General features: G+C 53.1%; 1 protein-coding gene across 5 annotated transcripts; it reads left to right on the top strand.

The window, feature by feature from the left end:
* Window positions 1-2,793: 2,793 nt before the first annotated feature.
* Window positions 2,794-24,282, top strand: PSEN2 (presenilin 2). Of its 5 annotated transcripts, none has more exons than XR_005031358.2 (13): window positions 2,802-2,903; window positions 7,860-8,107; window positions 12,420-12,580; window positions 14,557-14,771; window positions 15,758-15,899; window positions 17,538-17,605; window positions 18,254-18,474; window positions 19,150-19,248; window positions 21,352-21,435; window positions 21,760-21,861; window positions 22,235-22,353; window positions 23,564-23,777; window positions 24,228-24,282. XR_005031358.2 is itself a non-coding variant. In XM_036918417.2 (12 exons), the coding sequence occupies exons 3-12, from the start codon at window positions 12,440-12,442 to the stop codon at window positions 23,717-23,719; spliced, it is 1,344 nt and encodes a 447-aa protein (XP_036774312.1). In that variant the 5' UTR covers window positions 2,794-2,903; window positions 7,860-8,107; window positions 12,420-12,439; the 3' UTR covers window positions 23,720-24,282. The 5 variants fall into 5 exon arrangements, 2 of the variants coding, with proteins under 2 accessions (XP_036774312.1, XP_036774311.1); XR_008999334.1 differs by having other exon boundaries at window positions 23,867-24,282; XR_005031357.2 differs by having other exon boundaries at window positions 23,864-24,282.
* Window positions 24,283-24,847: the final 565 nt, after the last annotated feature.

Here is a 24,847-nt window from a genome sequence, read left to right as displayed (position 1 = left end):
GAAAAGTATGACTCATTCATTGGAAAAAAAAATTGACAGAAACCATCCTGGGGGAAGCATAGACACTGGACTTGCTGAGACAAAGAGTTTATACGAACTGTCTTAAATATGCTCAAATAGCTAAAGGGAACTGGACAAAGGACTAAAGCCAGAGAACAATCAATGTGTAAACAGAGCATATCAATAACAAAATGAAAATTATTAAAAGGAACCAAATAGAAATAATTCTGGAGCTGAAATATACAATAGTTGAAATGAAAATTTTGAAAAAATTAACAAAACTGACAAATCTCTAGCTAGACTAAGAAAATAAGTAAAATCAGAAAGTAAAGCAAGGCATCACTATGACACTTGCAGAAAAACAAGAGATTATAAGAGAATACAATGAATAATTGTACACCAACAAAATAGGTAACCCAGACAAAATGGACAAATTCCTAGAAACATGCAAATTACCAAAACTGAGTCAAGAAGAAATAGAAAATCTGAGCAAACCTACAAAGAGTAGATTGAGTCAGTGACTAAAAATCTCCCCAAATGCAGGAGCAGATGGCTTCTCTGGGTGACGTCTACAAAACCTTTAAAGAAGAATTAACACCAATCCTTCTAAAACTCTACCAAAAAGTAGTAGAAGAGGGAATATACTTCCTAATTCATTTTATGAGTCTTTATGCTCCTCATTAGGGGCTGGAATTCGACTTCTCAATAAAGTGCAACACTGAAATTTCCCCAAACAGCAAACCTGTTGGTCAGTCCTTTCTCAGGGATTCTGCAGAGAGTGTTTATGCATCAATTAGAGTTGGAGTTTGTGATCCTTAAGTGTCCTTTCCTTTTTAAGAGCTATTATCTTATAATTCTGTTAATTTTAATTAATTTCTCGACTTTATCAGAGATCACTATTTGTATCACTATCTTGTCTGCCAATAATGCTGGCCTGCCCCATTTCCAACTTGGATTAATTTGCATTAAAAAGCTTTTTAAAAATATTTGGTTTTTCCCATTTGTCCATGGCCAGTTGACTTTTGACAAGGGGCCCAAGACCATTCAATGGGGAAAAGACAGTCTGTTCAACAATTGGATACAGTGCTCGGACAACTGGATATCCACATGCAAAAGAATGAAAGTGGACCCCTTTCTCACACCATATGCAAGAATTAACTCAAAATGGATCAACCACCTAAAAATAAGTGCTCAAACCATAAAACTCTTAAGAGAAAACATGATTTTGGATTTAACGTAGATTCTTAGATATGACACCATACACACAAGCAACAAAAGAGAAACAGATAAACTGAACTTCACCAAAATTAAAGGAATGTTTTTTTTAAAGAACATTATCAGAAAGTGAAAAGACAACCCACAGAATAGGAAAAAATATTTGCAAATGATGTATGTGATAGGGTCTGTTATCTGGGATATATAAAGAACTCTTATCATTCAACAACAAAAAGCTGAATTTAAAAATGGTCAAAGAACTTGAACAGATATTTCTCCAAAGAAGATAAACAAGCGACCAATAACATGAGAGATGCTCAACATTACTAGTTAATAGGAAGAAACAAAACAAAACCAGAATGAGGTACCCCTTCATACCCACTGGGAAGGCAGTAATAATAATAAAATAATAATAATAGCACTTTAAAAAATGGAAAACAAGTATTGAAAGATGTGGAGAAATTGGAACTCTCTGTTCATTGCTAATGAGAATAAAAATGGTTCAGTCTCTGGGGAAGACAGTTTGACAGTTCCTCAAAAAGTTAAACATAAAATTTCCATATGATCAAGCAATTCAACTCCTTGGTATGTACCCAAAAGAACTGAAAAAGGTACTTAAAATATATCTACATGCATGTTTGTAGTAACACTACTGACAATAGCCAGCCAAAAGGTGGCAAGAGCCCAGATGTCCAGTAATGGATGAACGGATAAACAGATTGTGGCATATACATACAACCGAATATTATTCCTAAAATAGAATCAAAGTATTAGTACATGCCACCATGTGGGTGAACCTTGAAAACATTATGCTAAGTGAAAGAAGCTAGACACAAAAGGGCACATATGATATGATTGCATTTATATGAAATGCCCAGAATAGGTATATCCATAGAGATATAAGTAGATTGGTGGGTGTGAAGGGCCGGGCGCTGAAGAAGATAAGAAGAAACTGTTTAAGGATTTTATTTTGGAGTGATGTAATGTTTTGGAACTAGATAAAGGTGGCTGGGATTGCACAGCACTATGAGTGTACTAACTGCCACTGGATTGTACACTTAAAAATGGTTAATTTTATGTTATGTGCATTTCAGCTTAATTTTTAAGTGAATTTACTAAAAAACGTCAGATTATTGACAATCTCAACTCATGCCCTGGACCCCAAATCCTGGAATCACAACTTCGCAGGCCGATTCTCAGGTTATCGTGGTAGACTGCATCCCTGTTTCAGTTGTATCTGGAGCTCGGAAGCTCTAGAAAACACCAGAAGATTTTCACGGAGCTAGCTCACACCGGGTGCAGAGCTCCATCAGGGTGAGCAAACCCCCAGGGATGCGCAGACACGGGGGCTGCAGTACCACAACGAGGCTGCCCATGAAGCCCACGCGCTACGGCCCCGTGGCGCCCCTGACAGCAGGCGCGGGCCCACTCGGAGCGCAGGGCCCAGTGCTGGGTCAGGTTCAACCAGGCGCAGGATCCTAAACCTGGCCGGCTTGGGACTGGAAGGTGGTGTCGCCCACGGGGCGGAGAATGGGCGGGCCCAGGGGCGGGACGAGAGCGGGCTGCCGGGGGCGGGGCGGGGACGGTCCCGAGACCGGAGCGGGGCCGGGGCGGAGTCTGCGCCGGCGCCGGGAGGGCCTGGCGCTGGGCCAGGCGCATAGACACTGGCGAACGCCGCTGCTGAGCAGGTGAGCCAAAGGGGATGGGGTCGCGCGGCCAGGGCCTGTGCCTGCAGCGCGTAGGACCGGGGTGGAGCCGCGACCCGCGAGCCGGGCTCTGCGGTCCGGACGTCCCCGCCCGGCCGGGCGACCCCCGGCCCCGGGGCTGCGGATCTTGCGAGGCGGCCCCGGCCTCTGCGGTCGGCAGGGGCAGAAGGGGCAGCGAACCCGGCCCTCGGGCCTGCATCCGGTCCGAGGGGTGGGCGCGGCGCGGGCAGTTAATGCCAGGGCGTTTAAAGGCGCAGCGCACGTGGGTCCGGGAGACTTGCGGACCCGGCATTTGCCCTTCCTTGGCGGCTGGTGCCTCCTCGGCGCCCAGTGCCGCCGGCCTACGGCCCCAGGCTCTGGGCTCCGCCCGGCTGGGGTCTTCTCGCGTCTGCAAGGAACCTGACTACAGTTGTGGCCTGAAGCTGGCAATTCCGTTATCAGCGTGTTTGGCTGTTTTATGAGGCATTTACAGCTGTGGGGGAGACTCCCAGCATAAAGCTTTGAAGCTGAAGGGACCTGAAACAGAAGCTAGCACCCAACCGCAAATTTTATCTGTGAAGAAACCCAGCCCATAGAGCTAAAGTGACTTTGTCCAAGGTCGTCGAGGTAGGCTACAGCAGAGCCAGGCGTAGAACCCATCATCCTGGCCCCTAGGTCCGCTGTCTAGTCCTGGGACCAGACCTCAGCCCTTTGGCAGATGGATGAAATGCTCCTGTTGACTTAACCTATATTCCCTTTTTAAGGTGTGCACTGTTGATTGGTGGACTAAGTTCATCCCCATTTGCAGATGGTGAACCTGAGGTGGACATCCAGAACAACTGCAGAGCAACTTAACTAAAAATTGACAGCCTCGGCTGCCAAGCCTGGCCTGAGAGCAGCTTGATCAGGACATGTCTTGGCTTCCCATTTGAATGCCCTAATGTCTGCATAGTCCATGCTGTAGAACCTGAGCCCCCAGTGCCTGCAGCTAAGACTTTTGGCAGCACTTAAAGGCTCTGAATAAGCTGTTTCAGGTGTGTGAGCCTCAGGTTCCCCTCTGTGTAAATGTGGCTGCGTGGGAGCAGGGAAACGTGTCCACAGCTGTGCTTTCTGGGCCAACAGGCCAATGGGCCAGGTGTCCTGGCTCCAGCTCAGAGCTGCAACTTCTGCCACCCATTAGGTAAGGGTAGTATATCCAGGTTCAAGCCTTAGATGCATGAATGGGCATTTAGAACATGGGCTGGAAACAGGGGGATGTAGAGGAATGTCGCTGCAGAGTGAGATGGATGTTGTTTCAGGTTTTTAGGGAAAATTCTCTATCATTTGGTGTTGAAGTACTTGTGCACCAAATCTAGAATCTTACTGGGTGCATAGGGGAGATGAATGCCCCACCCCTATGTGAGAAAGAGGAAGAAAAGGAATAGCCTGGCCGGAGGCTGCCATTCAGCTGTGCCCGGAGCATGGTGCAGGTTGTCATGCCTGTCACTCCCTTGGCTCCTCTGTGGCTGCTCATAGTCCCACAGGGCACACACAGTTTGCCAAAGGGGAGGTTTTCCTACCCACCTTGGCCTCTAAGTTATTGACGATGACTGACTTCACGAATTTGTCTTATACAGTAAAAAACCTTTTCATACAGTAGTTATAACAGTTATCTTGAGCTTCAGTCACGCTAAAGTGGCTGTTATTTTTACTTTTCCAGAGGGGGTAAACGGTTTGTCCTGCCATGTGCCTTTGATGTCTGTGGGCACCAGAATTTAAACCGAGCTGGCTGTGTCCTCTTAATCTTATGAGGTTTTATACAGGAGGCTTTCACATTTGCCCCTACCCACATCCCTACGTGACTATGCAGGAAATTTCATGCGGTCCCTATTAACTACCTGACAAAGAAAAAAAAAAGTTTTTAAAGAAGCCAAAGCAATGTGTGTGTGTGTGTAGGTCACGTGCACGTTTCTGCTGAAGATATCTTTGGCTGGTTTCCAGCTATTGCTTTGACTAGTAGGGGACAGGCTAGACAACAAATGCTTCTGCAAATATTTCCACCTGTTCCCTGACTCCAGCTGCTGGGAAGGGCTGGGAAAGGGAGGTCAGGGCTCCAAGGCTGGCATGCCCTCCAGGCTGCCGTGGTCCAGGGCCTGGGAGGCCCTCCTCGGCTTGAGCTGGCTGGATCTGACGTGGGCTTCAGGCCTTCTACCATCGGTGTTAGTCTCCAAGCCTGGAGGTGGCAAGGCTGCTGTATTAAAGTCTGGGGAAAGAGTAATTTCAAATCAGTCCTCAGGAAAGACTTGATATTGGGGAGGGAGATCATTTTTGTCCAACCTCTTTATTGCCTGGGAAAATGTGTTCCTCAGTCATCTTTGACAAAATAAGAGTCTTCTGGCACATGGGAAGAAAAATTGAGAGGGTGTTCACTCACCTGTCTGATGAACCTAAACCAGAAACTTCATGCCTTTTTAAAAGGCTCATTCTAGAATATTTAGGAAATATCTTACTAAAAGTATCCGTTAGCCCTTGGCCCAGAGAAAACCACTGTTAACATGTATTTCCGTTAGCATTTCATACTCATACACATATTCATCTAAAATAGAAGCAGGAAACTGGAGATGAAATTGTGTCCTCTGTTTTTTATGCTAATGTTATGCCCTCAGAATTTCCCCTCACTAGGTATCTGTGGATCCAGATCGGGTGGGTGTCTGGAGCGTTCGAATATGCCATTGTTTATCTCACCAGTGATACAGCAGGACTCTTTCCCACTGTCCCTCTTGAACTGCCCCACAGAGACAGTGCTCTGACTCCTGCCCCCATGCCATGCCCACATGGGAGCCACACCCCCCATGGAAAGCGTTAGGAGCAGCAGAGACCAGAGTAGGGGCCCAGGCTGGAGTTGTGGGGTGGGGGCAGGAGAGAGACTTCACTGAATTTTTTTAAGGTGTCAGGTGATCTGGTGAATGAGTGGCAAGGCATTTTTAATTCAGTGACCTCTTGTCTGTTTTGGAGAAGCTATATGTTAAAGAAAAGTCACATACCTGCCCATAGCACATGCCATATAAGTGTGGGTGTGCACCCAGGCGGCCCACATGGTGTGCTGCATGGGCTGCCTGTGTGACCATGGCCCTGGGCCCCTGAGCATGTGATGCTACACACACACACACACACACACACACACACGCCGCCCTGAGCACACCAAATGTATTTCTATTTAGGGTGGTGAGTGGGCAGGCAGTTTGGATACCTGAGTTGTAACTGTCGCTTTTTGTCACTGGACTCTGGTTCCTTTTGTCCTCTTGGACTACAGTTTTGTTAATGCTAAAATAGGGCTCAGACTATGGCAGGGTCCTTGACAGCTCTGACATTGGTTTGACAAAATGTTCACATTGCCAGCTGTGGGCTAGGCTAGGTGGAAACACGAGGGCTCCCTAGGGCCTGGATGATAGCTCCACTTGATAGCTCAACTTGTGTGTCTGGTGGTTTAGCAGAGGCAGAACTTTCCAAGAGGGGCATCGACAGGCTCCCACATGCGCTCTCACTGCCTGCCTGCCTCTTTTTCATCTTCACTGTAACCACTGTTTATTGAACACCTGCTGCGTGCCAGGCGCTGCACACATTCATTCTCTCTCATGTTTATAAGTACCCTTGCTAGGTATGCCTATACTGCTTTGTTCAGAAGAGAAAACGGGCCATGTGAAGTTAAATAAATTGTCCTAGGCCATGCAGCCAGGGAATAGTGGTTCAGGTCACATAGCTAGGTGATAGGAACCCAGTCAGTCTCCAAAGCCTCAGCTTTTGACCGCTGGCTTGCTGCTTCTATTTAGAAAAGAATTTTCTTTTCTGGGCCCCACTTGAAGGTGACCTGTTAGAGGCATGCCTGTGTGACTGCCTTCACAGCATCCCTCTGCCACTTCCCCCTAGTTGCCCCCTTTCCAGGCTGCTTCAGGAAATGAGCAAAGTTCACCTGAGTCCCAGGCACACCCATGCAGGCAGCAGCAGACAGAGGTCAATCTAGGGCCAGGGCCAAGCCTCAGGAGGGCAGTCAGGGTCCCCTGGAGCCTCTAACTGGGAGGGTGGGGTGTTCTTCAGAGCCTCCCTGAGGGACTCAAGCCCCAGCTCTGGCCCAGGCCACCTCCTTGTGCTGGGGAGAACCAGCTGGCTGAGGTGGAGGTACAGATGGATGAGGTCAACCAGGGCTGAATACATGGTCAGCACCCAGGGCTGGGGAGACTGGCAGGTGGGATGCCATGGGAATTTCCAAGAAATGTCTTAAGGAATTAATGCACCTTAGAAAAACCTACCCTAATGTGAAGAAAGACCAGGGGAACTTCCCAGGGGTCCTTCCCAGAGGTCCTGGCAGTGCTGCAAGGTAGCTGTGTGATGATAGAAAGTGGCCTGTTTAAAACTGATGCCACCATCTCAGAAGTGGGGGCCATTGTTCAGTGAGGCCTGCTGCAAGAGAGAAGTTAAGGGCCCAGGATGCACACCTCTCTCTGCAGCAGGACGCTTTCCCACTGTCCCTCTGCGGCAAGTGCAGTAACTCCCAATTTGCTTTTGGAGCCGCGATTTCCATTCTTTTCTAATGAGGCACTAGTGTTTATTGTGGCACTTCAAATGTGTTTCTGTTTAGGTCCATTGGCCTTAAATTTTCAGGTTAAAACCTTCACATTTCTCTGAAATGAAAAGAAGGTCAAGGAAAGCAGGACATGAATTTCCTTAATAATTGCTGGAACTGCTGACCCAGCACAGACAGGGAAGTTCTCTGGGTCAAACTCCCTTGGTTTGGCTCATCCAGCATTTCAGTCCCATTCAGCTGATTAATGGGAGTGAACAGGGCTTCTTGGACATCGGGCTTTGCATCTTAGTCCCAAATGACTTTCCATCACAGAGCTTTGTTCTGGGGAGGGTCTGTAGAATATGGTCTCATACATTGAACACCCCTCCTCCCGTCTGCCCGTCTGCATTTTCCTGCAGTTCCCTCAGAGGATGGAGCACCAGTTGCTATGTGGTTGGTAGGACTGGACACCCAGCCCCGCCCCCACTGCTGTGAGTCAGCCTCTGGAGGGAGTCCTTGACGCCACTGGCTTGATGTGGACAAACATCTAGAAAGAAGACTGTTTATCCACACACATCGCCCTCCAAGGATTTCAGAGTAGCGTCGGCTGCAGTTCCAACTTAAAAGCAAAGGATTGCCCCCAGCTGCTCTGTTCTTCAGGAGACAGGTAATAAGGGGGCCTCGGAGCTATGGAAGTGGCTTCAGGAGCCCCTCTGTCCCCGGTGCAGGGAGAGGGATGTGGCAGAGGCAGGAGTTGGCAAAAAATCTGCCTGAATGTTGACACACATCATTTCCCTTCAAAAAATTAATCACTTAAAAATACTACAAATAGAATCCATATTTATTGTGAAAGGTTTAAGAAATACAGGAAAATAAAGTAAAAATCAACCACAGTCTCACTACCCAGAGATAAACACCTCTAGTGTTTTGTAATATTTCTTGCCAATCCTTCATACATACATTTTCTAAGAAAATTCAGGTGATTGTGTATGTGAAGTTTTATATCTGCTAGATTTAATATCCTGTTGTATTTTTTCATGCTATTAAATATTCTCTGAGATCAGACTTTTAGTGGTCTATAATAAGTGCCATCACATGGATGTATCATAAGCAGAGCCATGCGTTTCTGCCATTTTTATTTTTTTTATGATTATAAATAACTGCTACAAACATGTCCTTAAATCTTTTATTACTTTCTTAGGACAAATTCTGAGAAATAATATTTCCAGATCAAAGGTATGAATGTTTTTAAAGCTTTCAATAATTACTGCCTTCAGAGAGGCTATGCAGCCTGAGCCAGCAGCGTGCGAGACCCAGTTTGTCCACATGCTCCTCTGCTTGCTTGGGGCAAGGGAACTCTCTTCTCCCCCTGGAGCTTTCCTAATCTGAAAAAGTCCTGCTCCTCTGCCTCCCCTATCCCTCTGAACAGAACCCGGTGTTCAGGAGAAAGGACTGCTCCTCCCTTCACACTGCAGCTCAGTGAGCAAGTGGTGCTGAGCAGTGGGGTGCCAAGGTAGGGGTAAGGCACCCTGCCCAGGGAACAGGGAGGCGGACTGTAACCGGACACTTGCCCTCCAGAGCTGGGGCCCAGGCTGGGCATCTGATTCCCCGCAGGGGCAGCCCCAGGGCAGATCTGACAACAGTCACCAGGGACCATCTCAAATGCAGCTCCCTGAACCTGTGCTCAGAATGGAGTTTAGGGATTTGCCTTTTAATCAGTGGCCTGGCAGGGTGTTTAAGAGCACGGAACCTGGACCTCTCACGTTTTAAGCCTGTTTCCCCACTTGTATAATGGGGAAGAATAGCAGTACCCAGCGCCTAGGGTTATTGCCACCAGTGCATAGTGAGGGCTCAGCGGGCGTTGTTCTGCCACCACCCCTTCAGGTGGCCTGGACTGCTAGCTTCTGAAAGGGGCCAGCCTGTCCTAAGTCCTGCCCTCAGGTGCTGCAAGCCCTGAGAGGCACCCCCAGCGCACCAGGCCCAGGGGGCTGTGGTTATAGTGCCCTTGCTCTGACACCCAGGGCCAGCCCTTCCCTGACACTCAGCTACAGCCCCGCATGCCCCACTTCTCTGGGAGTCTTGGATGCAGCTTTTCTAAGTGGGATGAAGGAAGGAATCTGCTCAGGGAGCATGTGTTTTCTAGTGAGGATGCCATATATGGATTACATTCGGATGTTTTGTGCTTTCCTGACACATCTCCCTCCATGCAGTGCAGCGCCACATTGAAGGGACACTGTCCTTTATGATCCTAGTCCCCTACTTTTCTGTCCCTACCCTCCTGGTAGCAACTTTTCTCCTTTTGAGAAGCATCCTCGCTCTCTGTCCTTTTCCCTGGTGCTTTGCTGTCTGGGAGTCCAGGGGAAGTGCAGCTCCGATGCCGCAGCTGTGATGTGTCACATGCGGGGCCCTGTGATCTGCCCTCCCTTCAGTGAAGACCCATCACAGGCACCCCAGAGGTGTGGGAGGGGCGCAGAGCATAGCTAAATCATTGTTCACACCCCAGACAAAACAAACTCGCTGGAAAACAGTCTGGAAGGGTCTGCCTTCCCTTTCCTATCCCATCCCAGAGCTGCTCTGGCTGGAGGACCATGGTGCAGCCTGAGCGAATGCAGCCAGCCTGCTTCAGTGCCCCTCTCTGGGTAAGGATGAACTCGCCAAAGCCAGGGTGGGTGAGGAGGAGGACCAGGGGTCTGAGCAGGTGTGTGTCGGGGTTTACCTTGCAGACCAAGCCTCGCAGTTGCTCTCCTCGGGCTCCATTAGACCATGTCTGTCACTACCACAGATGAGGGTAGAAGGCCCAGATCTGCCCAAGGCCCCACTGCTGTGTTCCCTCTGGGGGGCTCTGTCTGGCAGACTGTGCCGGTTCAAGGCCTGGCCTCCAGAGGAACATGTCCGTGCTTCTGTGGCCCTGGGCCGAGCCTGGTCTTGGGGGACCCCAGTGAGGATGGAGGAGGCCCAGGCCCACCCAGAGAGTGCCTCCCTGCTGGCATGCAAGTTATATAAAGCTCACTCTGTTCACATCCCTCTTCACTCAGAAACCTTTACTGGCCCCTCTGCTGGACTCAGTCCTCGGTCCTTGCTGGGGTAGCCCACTGCTCTGTAGCCCCACCTCCTCCACTGTCCCCCACCCCCAGTCTCCATGCTTCAGCCATGTCAGACTGCTCGGTATTAGGCCCTGCTAGGTCCCCCCATCCCACCATTTATTTATGGTTACCTTCCAGGATGCCCACCTCCTTCTGTCTTGGCCTGGGGAGCTAATCCTAACCTTTGAGGCCCACTTCATGCCCCTGTCCCTCCTTGAGACCTGAGGCATCTAATCCTGACCGTGGGAGCTGTCCATCCTCTGAGTCCTAACTGCAGCACAGTCCTCCCCACCCCTCCTGGCAGGTTTTTCTTCACTCCTACAGCTGCTGCTCCTGTCCTTGTCTTATCTGTCCCAAACCAAGGGCAGCTTATTCGTTTGAAATCCCTGTCAGATGGACAGGGGAGCCTCTTACATCAGGCCCAGTGAGTGAGCGAGCAGAGGCAGGCCGTCATGTGGCTGCTACGGGGGGTGGAGTTGAAGTCCACGGCGGAATAGTTCAGGCCACAGCCTGGTTAGTCTTCAGAATAAGCAGCAGCCACAGGCCCTGCTCCGGTGGACAGGATTGGCTGGCTTGGTGGAAGGGGCCTGCCTGCTTCATTTGAAAATCACGTAAATCCTGGGGGTGACTGGCTTTCAGCACAGGGCACACCTGGCCGTCGGTCCCTAGTGACATGAAGACCTCCCTGAGGGTTTTTGGGCAGCAGCCACAGGGAGAGCTGGCCCTGGCCATACCTCAGCTGACCCTGCCTAGGGACAGCTGGGACACTCAGATCTGCCAGGGCTTGTCTGAAGCTCTTCCTGTCCCTTTGGGCTGTGCCAGCTTCTGCAGGGTGCTGCTGTGTATGCACACCCCTTGGGACAGCACAGCAGAAGAGGGGGCAGGCCTCCCTGCTGTTGTCCCTTAGCCTTGGCCTCCTGCCCTGAGCTGGACTTGCCCACCACATGCACGTGTGCTCGCCTCCCCCTTTACCCATTCATGCTGAGCAGGTTCCCAGACAGAGTGTGCAGTCTTCCCTCTGAAACCATCTTCTCTGCCTGCCCCATCTTACCCAGGTCCTGGTGGCTCCTCCCCCATGTAGGTCCTGCCCCAACCTTTCTTGGTTCTGACCCCTGACATGCATCAGTCCTGCAGCTGCTCCAGCCGGGCACTGCCCACTTCCCACGGCCTTCTCTGGGGGTGACCTTCCCTTCTTCTTTTTCGGCCCTTGGCCAGACTGATGCTTCTAAACACAGATCTGATCCTGTCCATCACGTCTGTCCCTTAGAGATGCGGAACACCTCAGCATGGTACGGAAGACCCGTCACACCTGCACAGCCCTGCCCCCGCAGTCCAGGCCTTGGCTGGAGCATTCCTCACACCCCTTGCCCTTCCCTCTCACCTGCAAAAATCTGTCTCCATCAGAGATGCTCTCTTCTCGAGAAAACGTTCCTAACCTTGGAGATTCAGTTCCTTTGTGCTTCTGCACCTCTTGGTGAACACCTAGATTATGTGATTTGTTGCACTGGGTGGTTGTTGGGTTTTTTCTTAGGGACAAAAGCATTTCTTATGCCTCTTCATACCCTCAGAGCCCAGCCTGGTCATTGGCACACTCCAGGTGCTCAACAGGCGTGTGTTGATTGAGCGAGTGAGTGTGCGGACAGTTTGGCGCAGCCCTGACTTTTCTAGTCGGGCACTTTGATCTTGTGGCCTGGATCTCCCCAGCCGTTGCCCTGAAAGGCTGCTGCAGCCTCAGTGGCTGCTCTCGGGACTCTCGCTGCACAGCAGTCACTGACACATGTATCTCGGATGGTCCTGAACCCAGGTCTTCAAGCTGCCACTACCCACCCCCTCTGTCCTCTGCTGCCTTTGTCTCACAGGAAAGCAGAACGAGGTCCCCTGTGCTCCCTTTTCCAGGCACTCCCTGAGGCAGGGCCATGCTCACATTCATGGCCTCGGACAGTGAGGAAGAAGCGTGTGATGAGCGGACGTCCCTGATGTCAGCTGAGAGCCCCACACCGCGCTCCTGCCAGGACAGCCGGCAGGGCCTGGAGGACAGAGAGAAGGCTACCAGGCAGGTAGGTTCCCACCAGCAGACTGAGCCGTGAAACAGGCCCCTTGGGCTCCTGGATGGGACGGTGACCTGCCATTCCCTGGTGTGGGAGGAGGGCGAGAGGAAGGTCAGCTGTGGTGCTCTGCCATCCAGGCAGCCTCATGTAGGCGGCATGTTCACAGGCTGCTGATGTCTAGCTTGGCTACAGGCTGAATGAGCTTCTGCACCCCAGCCTCTGCCCCATTTACTTCCTAGTGCAGGTGACTGCTGCTGTGGGAATGGGCATGAGTCTGGGTGCTGGGATGGGGAGCACAGAGGCTAACAGATAGACAGACGGTAGCACGAAAACTGCTGGGGCAGGAGGGGAGAGGCTTTCCATGGCCAGATGAGCAGCCCAGAGGTGAGCATACCTACCTCGTACTTGCCTGTTGAGCTGGGGTTGTGTTGTAGTCCATTCAGGTGTCTATTACAAAAATGCCATAGATGGGGGTCTTATGAACAACATTTATTTCTCACTGTTTTGGAGGCTGGGAAGTGCCAGATAAAGGTGCAGGCAGAGATCCAGGTTCTGGTGAGAGCCCCGTTCCTGGCTCACAGGCCATGTCTTCTCACATGTCCTCGCCTGGGGGAAGAAGGGGACTCTCTGGGGTCTCTTATAGGGCACTAACCCCATTTGTGAGGGCTCCATCCTTAAAACCTCATTACCTTCCAAAGACCCCACCTCCTAATACCATCACATTGTGGGTTATAGTTCAACCTGTGAGTTTTGGGGGACACATTTGGTCCGTGGCTGGAGGGTAAGCCGCAAAGTGATCTCTAGTCTGTAGGACAGGAGATTACACCATTATGAAGAGGGGGATATATGTGGGAGAGTCACCTGGCTGTACCGCCTCCTTCCCCATCAGGGCAAAACAACATCTGAATCTGCCTGAGTCACAATCTCTATTTTGCCCACTATGGTATGTACTTTAAACCTTTCCATGTGGAATTTTCTTCCAACCAGCCTTAATCCCCTTTGCTGCAACTTGAGCTCATTTGTTCTGTGCTCCTAGTGAGATCCCAGCAGCTCAAGGCCAGTGGGCAGCCCGTCCTTTGCTAGTTTCTTTGGCTTTTATATCCCAGAGTTTTTGCACATTGTCTGTGTCATCCCTGTTTGTTAACAGTTCTTTCTCAGTTGGATCTAAATCTAGATTGGACTGTCTGCAAAGAGCTGACAATGAAGCAATAGTCACTTTTTGCTCTTGCTTTGTGTGGGTTTGTCTTTGGCTGGTAATCTAATTAACAAGGCAGCTAATGACCCTGAATTGCCACAATTCCAAGACAGAAATTCTTGTGGATCGGTTTGTCCCAGAATCTGGCAGGCGGCCTGCCCTCCTTTGCCACATGCCAGTTTACACTCCCCCACCTTCCCGTAGCCAGGATTTCCTCACAGGTGCTTAATGCCTGGTAAGCCAGTGGTTCTGATACTGAAGATTTTACATGCTTGATTTTGGGCAAAAAGTTCGAAGTGATTCAAATTCCCAGCATCCTATTCACAATTCAGAGACAACCCCGTGTGTGTTGACTGTTCTAGTTTGTGATTTGTCGGTCAGGAATGTTTAGTGTGTGCCTCCCACATCACCTGGCCTGTCTCCTCCCAGGTCAGTCTGGCCATGTGGACAGACTGATGGCATTCTGAGTCCCTGTAGTGAGGGAGGGGAAGGCCCTTCAGACCTGCTCCAGATCCATTAGCTGTAAGGTGTGGGCCGTGGAGCTGCCACGGCCCCCCTTCCTGCATCTCTGGTGGTCTGCTAACTCTAAATCTTCCCCAGGTGTCTCAGAAACTTTTCAAATGTCCTAGAATGCCAACAGGCCTACATCTAAACTACAGCCCTAGAGTGGTCCTTATATCTGGAAAGCGACATTCAAACTTCTCATTTCCATTTCCCCAACACCCATGTGTGACATCGGCAGACCCTCCCCAGGGCCATTCCACGGCCCTCACAGTGTGGTTTCCCACAGAGAAGCCAGGACAGTGAGGAGGACCACGAGGAGGACCTGGACCGCTACATCTGCAGTGGGGTCCCTGGACAGCCGCTGGGCCTAGAGGAAGAGCTGACCCTCAAATATGGGGCAAAGCACGTGATCATGCTGTTCGTGCCCGTCACACTGTGCATGATTGTGGTGGTGGCCACCATCAAGTCTGTGCGCTTCTACACAGAGAAGAATGGACAGCTGTGAGTTGGGGAGTGGGGCCGGGCAGGGGCTGTGGCTCCAGCAGTGGTAAGGAGCAGGCATGAGTTGCCGCCAGAGTCCACACTGTGGTCGTCCTCTGCCTTATGGCTGTGGGACCTGTCCAGGCACTTTCCTAACCTCTGTCTGCCTCAGTTTCCTCATCTGTAGAACAGGTTTGATAATGGGGCTCCTGGAAGAACTAGGCAAATTAATCCAGGTAGAAGGTGTAGAGTGGTGCCTGCCACCCAGGCACCCAGGGCTTCACTGCAGACGGGAGCTCAGTGTGCCGGCACCGATGTGCCACCCACCACTGTGTGACTGCAGCAGGTCACCTCCTCTGTGGGCCTCTGCCACATGAAGGTAATGGCCCAGCAGCAGCCTGGGGAAATGAGAAGCTTCCCTCTGCCCCCTGGCCTCACCTCCTGGTGGTGATTACCACTGAGCAACTTCTCTAAACATCTTTTTTTTTTTTAGTTAGGGGTTTTTGTTTAGTTTTTTTAAAGAAAGGAGCAGGGAGAAGCCCCTGCCTCGGGAAGCTTATAGTCTGCTTGGACCCCCAGCAGCATGGAGAGCCGGTTTAGGAGAACTGAGAGGTCCACGGGGGCATTTACTTCCAGGCTGGGCAGAGGGGTCAGCGCCTCACTCCCTGAGCTTATTAGTGGCCTGTGTGGCTGCTACACCTGGGTGGGGTTGGGGGAGAGGGCAGCAAGGCCTGGCTGGTGTGGCCAGTAAACTGCTGGGTCTCCCTGGACCAGAGTGGAGAGGTAGGAACCAGAAAAGTGCCTTTGGGGTGGGGGTGTCTGGGGGGCCATCTCCAGGCCCCTACCTGCAGTGCATTGGGCACCATCATCAGGCCAGGGTCAGGGGGCCAGGAACCCGGGATGTTGGGGGGCCGTGGGGGTGGCACTGCCCTGGAGCAGAGGGGGTGCTCCCCACGGCCCCCCAACCCGGGCCAGGGAGCAGACTGGAGCCTTGCCTTCACCGTCAGCATCTACACGCCGTTCACCGAGGACACGCCCTCCGTGGGCCAGCGCCTCCTCAACTCTGTGCTCAACACCCTCATCATGATCAGCGTCATCGTGGCCATGACCATCTTCCTGGTAGTGCTCTACAAGTACCGCTGCTACAAGGTGAGCACTGGCCCTGCCCCCGTCCCCTGCCATCCCCTCCTGGCCGCCTGCCTGTGTTGCTGTTGTTTAGCTCCCAGAGTTCGTCTTCTCCACAAGTGGGTTTGGATTTTCTGTGCTCCCTCCCACCACTCCCGCTGTGCCTTGATCACCCAACACTGCTGTCTTTCAAACTCACACATGATCCCATTTGACTGAGTCCCTCATTGATGTGTTCATGGTGTCACTTCTCATGTTCAAAAGTTAATTTCATATTGCTTCTCCTTCTGAAGAAGTCAAATGTCCTATTTTAGGTCCACTTCGCCCCACACTTCCCTTCCAGGTTTATTTTTATTTTCCCATTTCCCTTTTGGCCGGGATAAGCAGATGCTGTGCTGAGGCCTCCCTGCCCTGGGAGACGGGTAGGTGGGGCTGTGCAGCTGCAGAGGCTCAGGTGGGAGAGCGCCCCGTGGGAGGTAGAGGAGCTGAACCTCCCCTGGCACAAGTCACGGGCACCATCTGTTCCCAGAGATGTCGAAAGCTTTTAGACTTGGGTTTCAGGCTTTTCTTCCAAGGAATCCTGAAGACTAAGAGGAAGTAAACCAGGCTTGACCGAATTTTAAGATTCTCCTGCAGGTGTGCATGGCTCTTTGTAGTCAGGCTGCCACCCTCTGGGGAGCAGGTGGAGTGCTGAGGAGGCTCAGTTGGGCAGAGGAGCCACTTGGGCTGACGATGGGAGGGGCTGTCAGAAGTGTGCAGCAGCTAAGGCTGATCAGTAAACAGTGGCCTGCAGAAATGGGGCAGAGCTCTTCCCTGGGGCAGGGAGGGCTGCGTGGTGGGAGCAGAGGGTGGTCAGCAGGTGTCCGGGGACTGAGCCCGGGGACCTAAGGAGTGGCTCAGCCACCCATTCACTGAGGTTTACTTGCAGTTTGTGTGACGCTCAGGCAGATGACAGTGGCCCAGGCTGACATGAGGAGGGTCAGCGTGTTTCACAGGCTGCTGCACACACAGGCTGCTGCACACACAGGATGGCCTCGGCCGCTGCTTTCATTCCCTGTGGGCCAGGTTCCCAGGGGCCCAGGCTGGTGACTCATAGTGTGTCCTCAGGGGAGGCTGCCACTGACGGCTGCTAAGGGACTGGTTTAGGATCAGCCCTCCTCGTCCTTAACCCTCCCTTGTTTGGCTGGGAGGAGAGGAACAGCTTCCTGCGGGCCTGTTTGGGGACCGTCAGGTGGGAGAGGCTGCCTGGGGTGACAGCTGAGAAAGAGCTTGAGAGCCCTGCCCTGACCTCTCTAAAGTAGCACCTGCTGAGGCCCCTGTCACTTTATCCTCGTGGTTTTTCTCCTTCAGAGCCCTGGCAGTACCTGTTAGAAACACTGCGTGTAGGGCCTAACTGCCCTCAGAGTGTGCCTGGTGTGTAGGGCTCACCGTGCTTGTCCTTTCTGGGCAACTGAGTAGAGGTCCAGGCATTCAGACCCAAAGGGGTTTCATCTTTATACATTTGCTGGGGCCTTGGGAGAACCTGAATTTCTTCACCCTCTTGTAAGCCAGCACAGTCCTGAGGGGCCCAACAATGATAGTCTTGCAGCTCGGGCGCCAGTCCTGAGAGCCAGGCCATGTCACTTGGGGTTGTGTGCCATTCTGCCTGTTTCTGTTGTCTAGTTCATCCATGGCTGGCTGATCATGTCCTCTCTGATGTTGCTGTTCCTCTTCACCTACATCTACCTTGGGTAAGTGGGCTGGTGAGCAGGGGCCCTGGGGACCCCTCCTGTGGCAGGAGTGCATATGAAGGAACTTGGAGGGCGGGGGTGTCTGCCCATAGGCCTGGACACGGAGTGGAGCTCTGTATAGGCCACACATCCTTTTTTGGTTCTTGATTTAAGACTAGTAAGTAGTGCTGTCATAGAGGAGGCTCTCTGTGAACCCAAGGCAGGTTATGAACCCCCTCAAAATTTACCTTCTCGTCTTTGAGCTGGGCCTGGGGACTTCCCTAGTTTATGGAAAAGTAATCCACTCTACTGCCCTTGATGGGGGATATCAGTCTCACCCAGGGGCCAGGAGAGCCTGACGGGCAGGGGAGAATGCTTTTCTGAGGACCTTTCCTTCCCCTGGCTGAGGGGCTTCGAGGGGTGCCCACGCATGTTTACAGGAACCAGCCCAAGGGGGAAATGCCAGCATCACCTTGTTCCAGAAAATATTCCAAGTTCTCCATTGTAGGGCTCATGGAAATGGGGAATGAGATAGTAATTGAAGCCAGAGACTTGAAAAACCCAGCTTGAGACTTGCTGGGTGATGAGCAGGGGTGTCGACCGACATCTCACCGAGTCTGACATCTCCAGTGAGTTTCCCACCCCACGGTCTTGCCTGTGGTCCTGCAGGGAGGTGCTCAAGACCTACAACGTGGCCATGGACTACCCTACCCTCCTCCTCACCGTCTGGAACTTCGGGGCGGTGGGCATGGTGTGCATCCACTGGAAGGGCCCCTTGGTGCTGCAGCAGGCCTACCTCATCATGATCAGCGCGCTCATGGCCTTGGTCTTCATCAAGTACCTCCCCGAGTGGTCCGCGTGGGTCATTCTGGGCGCCATCTCTGTGTATGGTAGGCCGACACAGGCGGGCTTCTGCAGAGGGTGGTGGGGGCGACATCCAGGGCCAAGTCCTTGCCACTGCTTCACAAAGGTGGTGATGCTGAAAAGCCCCTTGCCTCCATGAGGAAGCCTGGATGTCCCCCACTAGTGAGAGGTTTGCCTTTGTAAAACACGTGGGGTCCTGTAACATGACTGTTGATGTGGTCACTACTACTAGTGGTGTTTATCATTCGCACTGCCAGGCACCTGGCACACTGAGTGCTGTTCCTCAGAACGGCTCTAGGATCAGACACAGTAAATAATGTTACAGCTGTGTGGGGGCCAAAATATTAGCTGCTGTTTAACTAGCGCCATTGTGATCACCATCCTGGTGCTGTTGCCTCTGTTTGAGGATGAGGAATTTGGGCTCAAATGCAGGCCTGTCGGCCCATCCTCTGGGTATGTGGGGTCCCCTGCGGTTCCTCGGTAGCAGGTGGGTCACTTAGACCTTGCCCTTGGGTCGAGCTGGGGTGGGCTCTGGAGGCTCTGCTGGGAGCCTGTGGCTTGGGAGGCTGGGACAGCAGGGCACTTTCTGAGAGCCTCGTGCTGGGAAGCACATATCCTCCGCTCTGGGCAAGAGCGCTGGCTCCCTGTCTGAGCGCTTCTGGGGAATAATTGTCTTTTTTGCTGTGTGTCTGTTTTCCCAGATCTCGTGGCTGTGCTGTGCCCCAAAGGGCCTCTGAGAATGCTGGTGGAAACTGCCCAGGAGAGGAATGAGCCCATATTTCCTGCCCTGATATACTCATGTGAGTGGCCCCATGCCTCCTCCATCCCATCCAGTCTGTTGTGGTGTGTGGTGGGTACAGGCTGTGCTCCCAGAGCACATGACCGACCCACAGCCCTGCAGGCTCCAAGAAGGGACTTTGGAGATGGACGCTTCTGGCAGGGGCTAGGGGAGGAGGGTGCATCTGCTTCAGTGGGCTTCCTCAGCAACTCAAGGCCGGTTGAAGTTAAGTCTCTAAAGGGAGGCACATGGGGCTGGTGTGGTGGGGTTCTGGATTTCATATGCATTCAACACGGATGCCTCAGATCCCCACTCTGCCAGGTGCTATAGTGGGCATTAGGGGTGCAGAAGAAACAAGACCCACATGGCCTCAGCCTTACAGGTCACAGCGCTGGTGTTTTGGTGCCCTCCCATCTGTTGATGGTGGAACATGTTTAAGTAGAGAGCCTGAAATTTGGGCACTCAGCTCTCTGCAGGGTGTGCAGGGGAACAGCCTATGGAATGGCAACAGAGAGCATGATAATCTCTATGCAAATGAAGAGTGGAGTTTGTAGTGGAGAATCGTGAGCAGCTGGGCCCACAGCATGAAAGCACATTCCTGGCCCATTCTGAGGAGGAGCAGAGACAGGTGAGAGACTGAGGCAGTGCCCAGACCGAGGCTCACCATTCTGTGCTCTGGCGGGGGAGACAGTAACTAAGCAGACAGTGCCAAAGTCACAGAGGTGAGTGCTGTGGGGAGAGGTGGAACAGGGAAGGACCCAGGGACATCAGGGCAGCGGGGCGATGCTGTTTCACACAAGGTGGTCAAAGAAGCCTCTGTCATACGCTGACTTCTGGCCAGACCTTTGTTAGGAAAACCTGGGACAGAATTCCAAGTGCAAAGGCCCTCAGAGGTGTGTGGACCAGGTGTGCAGGGGGAGCAAGGGAGGAGAGGGCCAGGCCACGGTAAGGACGAGTTCTTCCTCCTGAGTGAGCTGGATGCCATTGGAGAGTCTCCATCTACCTGGCTTTACATTTTAACAGGACCACACAGGTTGCTGAGAGGAGACCAAAATGTAGGGGCCGAATGGAAGCAGGAGTGGGTGTGGAGGGTGGGGTCACCCAGGGCCACGGCAGATGTGGCTGGGTGCCAAAGACATTCTGGGGGCGGTGTTGGTAAGATCCACTGGTGGCTGGAGGGTGGGTTGTGTGGAAGAGGGTCAAGGATGATGTCAGGACCTGAGAATAGCAAGGGTGGCCACTCACGAGAAGGAGCACCTACAGGCCCATCGGAGGCCATGTTGAGGGCATGTGGGGCCTGTTGAGGTTGAGATGCTCACTGGACATTCAAATGGAGAGTTGGAGATGGGATGTGAGTTCAGGAGAGCATGTCCCTGCTAGAGAGAAAACACAATTAGTACTGCACCGTCCAGCAGTCGCACTCCTGGACACAAACCCAGGAGACTTGGCGGGGTCTTGAACAGGTAGCTGCACCCCTGTGTTTGTAGCAGCACTATTCACGATAGCCCGAGAGATGCAAGGGACCCAAACGTCCATCAGTGGGCGGGGGGGATGAACCAGGCACTGGGCATACATGCAACGGGATATTATTCTGTCTTAAAAAGGAAGGGAGGTGTGATGCCTGTTACGTGGATGAACCTTGAAGACATTCTGCTAAAAGAAATCAGCCAGACACAAAAAGACAAATATTGTATGAGTCCACTTACATGAGGAATCCACAGGAGTCAATCTCATAGATGGGAGGCAGTGGTTGCTGGGGCTGGGGAGGGCATGGGGCTGTTCAGTGGGTACGGCTTCGGTGTTGAAGGCTCTGGAGACGGGACCCACCACAGCGTGAATCTGCGTGACACTACCGGGCCACGCTCTTAGACGGTTAAGATGATGCGTTCTATGTTACATGTTTTTTTTTTTAACCACAGTAAAACAAAAACACAGTCAGTTCCCCGAACCATTCACTGATAACATTATCATCATTTTTTGTGAGGAGGCAGAGATGAGACAGTGAGGCCGGACCCCTCCCCAGTGGCCTCCCAACTGTGGAGCAAAAGCTGGGGGCACAGACTGGCCCACCTGCTCTCCGGACCCACAGTGAGCACCGCCTGAGGCCTGACTCTTGTCTCCTCAGCTGCCATGGTGTGGACGGTGGGCATGGCCAAGCTGGACCCCTCCTCTCAGGGAGCCCTCCAGCTCCCCTATGATCCAGAGATGGGTGAGTACCTGGGGCAGCTGCTCAGCCTGGCCTGGCCTCCCCAGGAGGCGTGGGGACAGGAGGGGCCGAGGAAAAGCGCCTGCATGGACATGCGCGTCTTGGGGGTTAAGTGGGGCTGGGACTTCAGCCCTCCACCTCGGCCCCGTTTCCCATCCTTCCCTCCCGTTGTGGTGGGAGAGTCTGTGTCGCGGCTGGGCATGGCTGGGGGCACGGGCAGGGAGCCCAGAGCCCCAGCTGTTCCCCAGGGATCCTCTGACTGGGCTCCTGTTTCTCACTGGCCCCTCCGCACATGATGATGGCTGTCTTCCCTTCCCGGACGCCCAGAAGAAGACTCCTACGACAGTTTTGGGGAGCCCTCATACCCTGAAGTCTTTGAGCCCCCACCACCTGGACACCCAGGGGAGGAGCTGGAGGGAGAGGAGGAAAGTAAGGTGTCCGTGTCCCCGTGGTCTGCGTGTGCCTTGGGCGAGGGCGGGATGGGGCCTAGAGGTGGGGCGCCCTGCTGAGGGGAAGCCCCTTCTCACACCAGAGGTGGTTTACAAAGGTCACAGAGAAACCTGCAGAGGAGAGACCATGTGGGCAGGCCACGGGGACTCTGACCTGCAGGCTCGCCATGCGTTCGATGGACGAGCCTCAAGTGTGACCGGGGGAGGGTGGGGCTGACAGACCCACGCAGTAGGGGGACAGTGGGACCGCTGGGAACTCCACGCCGGGCAGCCTCCAGCAGGTGGGCCTTGCCCACACTTCTTCCTGGGGCTTCCGAGTGGACCCCTTGGATGCCTGCTCTGTCCCCACACAGGGGGTGTGAAGCTGGGCCTGGGAGACTTCATCTTCTACAGCGTGCTGGTGGGCAAGGCGGCAGCCACGGGCAGCGGGGACTGGAACACCACCCTGGCCTGCTTCGTGGCCATCCTCATCGTGAGTGGGCCCGCGGGGGCTCAGGACCCCTGGGGAGTTTTCAGGTGCCGCTGTCTCTGGGTGGTCTGGGCGGGGTTGCCACAAAGATGGTGAAGACAAGACCTTGGGTCACAGGAGGTTCTGGTCCACAAGACTCAGGGCAACTCCAGGTCCTGGGGTCCTGAGGTGGGCCTGCTGCCAGGGCTTGGCTAGCTTTGGCACGTCCTCCCAGCAGCTGGGAGGCAGGCGTGATTATCTGCTGAGGTGATGCGAGAGGGAGGAGGTTGAGCACAAGGCTGGTGGGGGAGAGCCGTGATTTGGACTCTGGGGTCTGACTGCAGGCTGTGTGCTTTCTCTACATGCCACCCAGACATGATGGGCTTCTGAATCCCAGAGGTCCACTGGGGCCTGGGTGGGGGAAGGCCCTGTCCCTTTGAAGCTCAGCAGTAAAATTGGGAGACCCCCTGTAATCACTTAATGTGGCCAAATGCACATAACAGGAGACATCCTATGATGGCTGCTTCTTGGTGGGGGCGGGCGGCCTGAACGGTGTGTGCTCAGTGTTCTGCCCACAGATCCCTGGCATCATGGGCCATGTGAGGCTGAGGTTCTGGTTCTTTGGAGATGTTGTTCCAGCCCACAGTAGGTGTCAGGGTTGGGGTAGGGGACCCCCAGGCTCCTCCGCCTCTGGACCTCTGGAATGTCTATGAAGCCCTGCTTTCCCCAGTGATAGGGCAGGTAACCCTAGTACCCTGTCCCCATCCTGGGCCACTGCCTGCATCGGCCTGGGTGGGGGCAGGGTGGGCAACCTCTGGGCCTGCTCCCTAAGGGATGGGTCCCCCAGAATCCTTGGCTTCTTGGTGTTAGCTGCTGAGAACCTTGCTGGCATTTCAGTTGAGCCTGTTCTTTATAAATATATGTCCCCCAAGGGGAGGTGTCTGCCACCAGGTCACATGTGTCACTACTGTAGCCACACAGGGGAGGCAGCTCCATGCTAGCAGTTGAAGGCCTGCTTTCTGGGTCACCCATCACATGAGGGGTGTTAGGACTGTGGGAACCCTGCCCTCAGCACCTCACTGCTGCTCCCAAGAGGACCTGGGAAGATGATGGTGCGTCCCAGCTGTTGTCTGCCAAGTCCTGGACAGGCTCCAGAGCCGGGCCTAGACACCACCCCCTCCAGCCTGCCCCACCCTGCGGCGCTCACCTCCCCTCCCCGACCTGTGTCCTGCAGGGCTTGTGTCTGACCCTCCTCCTGCTCGCCGTGTTCAAGAAGGCCTTACCTGCCCTGCCCATCTCCATCACATTCGGGCTCATCTTCTACTTCTCCACGGATAACCTGGTGTGCCCGTTCATGGACACCCTGGCCTCCCACCAGCTCTGCATCTGAGGGGAGGCATGGGCCCCACAGGCTGGGAGCTGTCGGGCAGGTGACTGGAGGCAGCCAGGTAGTTGCACACTCTAGTGCCATGTATTTTTAATACTTCTTTCCTTAAAAAGTGAGAGTAAAGAGGTATTTTGTTTACTTCGTGAGGAGGAAGAACCAGCTTTTTGGTGCTCGCTGTTTAGTCACTAGATGGTAGCCCACCCCTCATGAGCACCGGCCTCACGGATGGGAAACGACATCGATCAGATGAGCTGAGGAGGCTCCGTGATGTGGGGAGGCGCATGGAGAGGGCTGCCGGCTTGCACTTCAGCGCCTTGGGCTCTGAGGGCCCAGGAAGGAAGGTGTGCACACATTTGGGACCAGGAGCTCCTGCTCAGAGGGCACGTAGCACCTAGTCACTCTGGCCAGAGAAGAAAGCCGGTTTTCTCCGCAAGGAACATGCCCACTGCTTTGTCTATGATGTCATTGTTATTTTATTACCTTTAGACACCGAGTCCTGTTCTTGTTACAGCAGGTACTCCTGGAAGCGGCTCATTCCTATCAGTAAAGAGGTGAATCCTGTGGCATGTTGGTGTTTTGTCAGTTTGTAAGTGTTCACCCCTCTCCCTGCGTCTCATGGCCACTCTTCGGAAAACGTAGGCTGTGGCCCGGAAGGAAGGACATCTGCCAAGTTATGAAGGAAGAGGCCTAACTGCCCCGTCCCTCTGCAACCATTCATTATGAGAGGGTTTCTTGAGCAAAGGCATGCAGAGAGCATGAGGCCTGATGGTGGTGGCTCAGAGCTGTCATGGGCTGCTGGTGCTGAGCAGACCCCTGCACTGGCCGTAGCTGTTAAGTGTTGCCAGAAACAATGCGAGGTGGTCCCCAGAACAGTGTCTGTCCTTGACAGAAGCCAGCGCACAGTGGGGGCCAGGTGAGAGTCTGTGATCAGGAACTTGCTTTTGTTCTGTGGCCATCTCAGCATGGGGAGTTGGGCAGGCCACCCGGTTTTCCTTCTCCTCTGCACCTGTCTCAGGTTGCAAAGAGAACCTCAGTAATGCCTCTGGACCAGCACCAAAGCATCTTGAAGCAGTGCTGGGCCAGCCGCTGGTCCCTCTGGGAAGCACAGTTGTCAGACAACTGAGAAAGTGC

This window comes from Manis pentadactyla, chromosome 9 (assembly GCF_030020395.1).
Source record: "Manis pentadactyla isolate mManPen7 chromosome 9, mManPen7.hap1, whole genome shotgun sequence".
In the NCBI taxonomy this organism is placed as follows: domain Eukaryota; kingdom Metazoa; phylum Chordata; class Mammalia; order Pholidota; family Manidae; genus Manis; species Manis pentadactyla.
The sequence above is the reverse complement of the archived record's forward strand: the minus strand, read 5'-3'. Positions and strand labels throughout refer to the sequence as shown.

Excerpts from the sequence above, each read along its gene's own strand:
- PSEN2 (XM_036918416.2), top strand. The coding sequence starts at position 12,440 with ATGCTCACATTCATGGCCTCGGACAGTGAGGAAGAAGCGTGTGATGAG. Across the intron at positions 21,436-21,759 it reads CCCCTATGATCCAGAGATGG|AAGAAGACTCCTACGACAGT; the intron begins GTGAGTACCTGG and ends CCGGACGCCCAG. Across the intron at positions 22,354-23,563 it reads GCTTCGTGGCCATCCTCATC|GGCTTGTGTCTGACCCTCCT; the intron begins GTGAGTGGGCCC and ends TGTGTCCTGCAG.